Source organism: Daphnia pulicaria, chromosome 3 (genome assembly GCF_021234035.1).
Source record: "Daphnia pulicaria isolate SC F1-1A chromosome 3, SC_F0-13Bv2, whole genome shotgun sequence".
Classification (NCBI taxonomy): Eukaryota; Metazoa; Arthropoda; class Branchiopoda; order Diplostraca; family Daphniidae; genus Daphnia; species Daphnia pulicaria.
Window position 1 is genome coordinate 3273120 of NC_060915.1, and position 2244 is coordinate 3275363.

Here is a 2244-nt window from a genome sequence, read left to right on the forward strand (position 1 = left end):
CTTTGTACCCTGTATTAGTTAATACGGATGCCTCATGTGACTCGAATAACATTGTATATTCTCAACAGGCTAAGGGCCCAGAACGTTCTAACCTCTGAAATTTCACAAAAGATGTCGACACTGAGAGAAGTAAGCTGTTAACTATTAATCAATATGAACTAATACCAGAGGTTGCTGTGTGATCTTGACTTCGATCTGATAGCTTCTGTATTTCACAAATAGACAGAGATAAAGCCTGTCAGAGAGAAGAGACACAATACATAAATTAGAATGAGGTAATTCACATCAAGATATATCAAGATCATTCTTACGAATATTGAGAGCACAGCAAAGTAACATACCTGTCAGAGAGAAGAGACACAATACATAAGAGTGGTGATTGACACCCACTGACTTCACTTGCTTATGAACTGGCAGAGCCAACTAGTGGTCTCTTAAGGCACTCTGACAGATAGAAGGGGGAGGAAGGGAAGTTTGGTTATAGACAACAAATCAACATAAGCCACATAGCAAAATTTAACGGACAAAACTTTTCTTTATGGAAGTTTGGCTGCTGGTTGTTACTCGAACAACACCAGTTGGTTAAGATTGTAAATGGACAAGAAAGATTTCCTGCTGAGGTACGTTGTACAAAATGTTTATCTTTGTACACTCTCACAGATGTTAACTATTTATATCGTTTCACAGACTCTAAATGAAGATGGTGTAGTCACAAATACTGAAGCAAGAACTTGTTGGCAAGAAAGAGACGTTCTGGCCAGAAACTATCTAGTTGCTACAATTGAGACTCAACAACAACGAGCATTGGTCAACTGCAACACTGCCCACGAGATGTGGATGCGCATTTCGGCACAACACCTCAGAAATGCAGTTGAGAATCAACATGTGTTGCAGCAGAAGTTCTTTGAATACCAATTCCAGCCTGATCATGATATCATGACACATATTACTGAGATCGAGACCATGGCTTCCCAGCTACAAGATGTTGAAGCCCCCGTGTCTGAAATCCAAATCACGACGAAAATAATCTGCACGCTGCCACCAAGTTATCGAAGCTTCACCACGGCCTGGGATAGTGTTCCTGCAGCAGAGAAAACTATTGCACTCCTGACATCTCGTCTTCTTAAAGAGGAAACGATGGCGAAGCGTTGGAGTAAAGGTCAACCTGACGCGAACGATACAGCTTTCTTTGCTTATAACTTCCCATCTCACAGTCGCCCAAACAACTCCAACTCTAAACCCACGTTTCGTGGTCGAGGTTTCAAGAGAGGTGGCCGATTCAACAATAGACATCAACCGTACACTGCAAAGGTCTCCACCTACCATCGATGCAACAACACCCCGGGATACACCATCGAGGTCTTAGCTAGCAGAGTACATTTTCCAAATATTGCTAAAATATTATATTCCTACAATTGAGATGTTGGTAAAATAATTTTTTTAAATATTTTTCCAATATATTTTTGCACCCAAATTTGTTGGCTCACAATATTTTTTCAACTTGTTTTACTTATTTCACTTTTATTGGTGAAATAACAGTTTTACTACTTTTAAAATTTTGACGGAAATCTGGTTGTTGTGTTTATGGTTATATAGTCCAGCGTGGAATATTTACTCATCTTCAACTTGTTATTAGGCAAGTTCTTGATTTTGGCCTTGAGTGGGTTTGAACCATCACACCTTGAGTCATCAATCCAATGCTATAACCACTACACCAAGATCGGTATTACAAATATTTTTCGACTTGATGCAATAAAAGTTTTTAACTTCTAGAAGCCACGTAAACAAGGGTTAAGAGGGGATTCCCTATAGGGGTTTGTCCCGACAGGCAATAGACAGATGCAGAGGATCTCGCCAAGGATGTCCCTATGGCCAAAAAATGGATAAGTCTAGTCCCGTAATGGTAAAATATTGTTTTCCGAGAAGATTCTTCGGTCGATAACCCACATATTGGTATAATATTAGATTATTACTTTGCTGCGTCAAGGTGGCTGTTAAATTGTTTTGTGGTTTTCCCAATGAATGGCTATTATGAAAGATGAATAAATCAATATTACTTTTTGTTATTTTCCCAATAACGGACCATTAAAAAAATAATAAATCCTTTTTTTATGAAAAAGCTATAGTCTTTTACATTTAACATGCGTTCAAAATCCTAAATGTTTTATATCGTATTCAATTCGTTAGTTCTGCATACAATTGCCTAACTGAACAATCCAATTGTCTTAAAATCCATATCTTGCA

At 38.3% G+C, this 2244-nt stretch overlaps 1 protein-coding gene across 1 annotated transcript; it reads left to right on the forward strand.

Moving 5' to 3' along the window:
* Positions 1-503: 503 nt before the first annotated feature.
* Positions 504-1648, forward strand: LOC124328454. The gene is made up of 3 exons (XM_046787222.1): positions 504-620; positions 688-1374; positions 1637-1648. Exons 2-3 carry the CDS (start codon positions 832-834, stop codon positions 1646-1648), a joined length of 555 nt encoding a protein of 184 aa, XP_046643178.1. The 5' UTR covers positions 504-620; positions 688-831.
* The last annotated feature ends 596 nt before the right edge of the window (positions 1649-2244 follow it).

Excerpts from the sequence above, each read along its gene's own strand:
- LOC124328454 (XM_046787222.1), top strand. The coding sequence starts at position 832 with ATGTGGATGCGCATTTCGGCACAACACCTCAGAAATGCAGTTGAGAAT.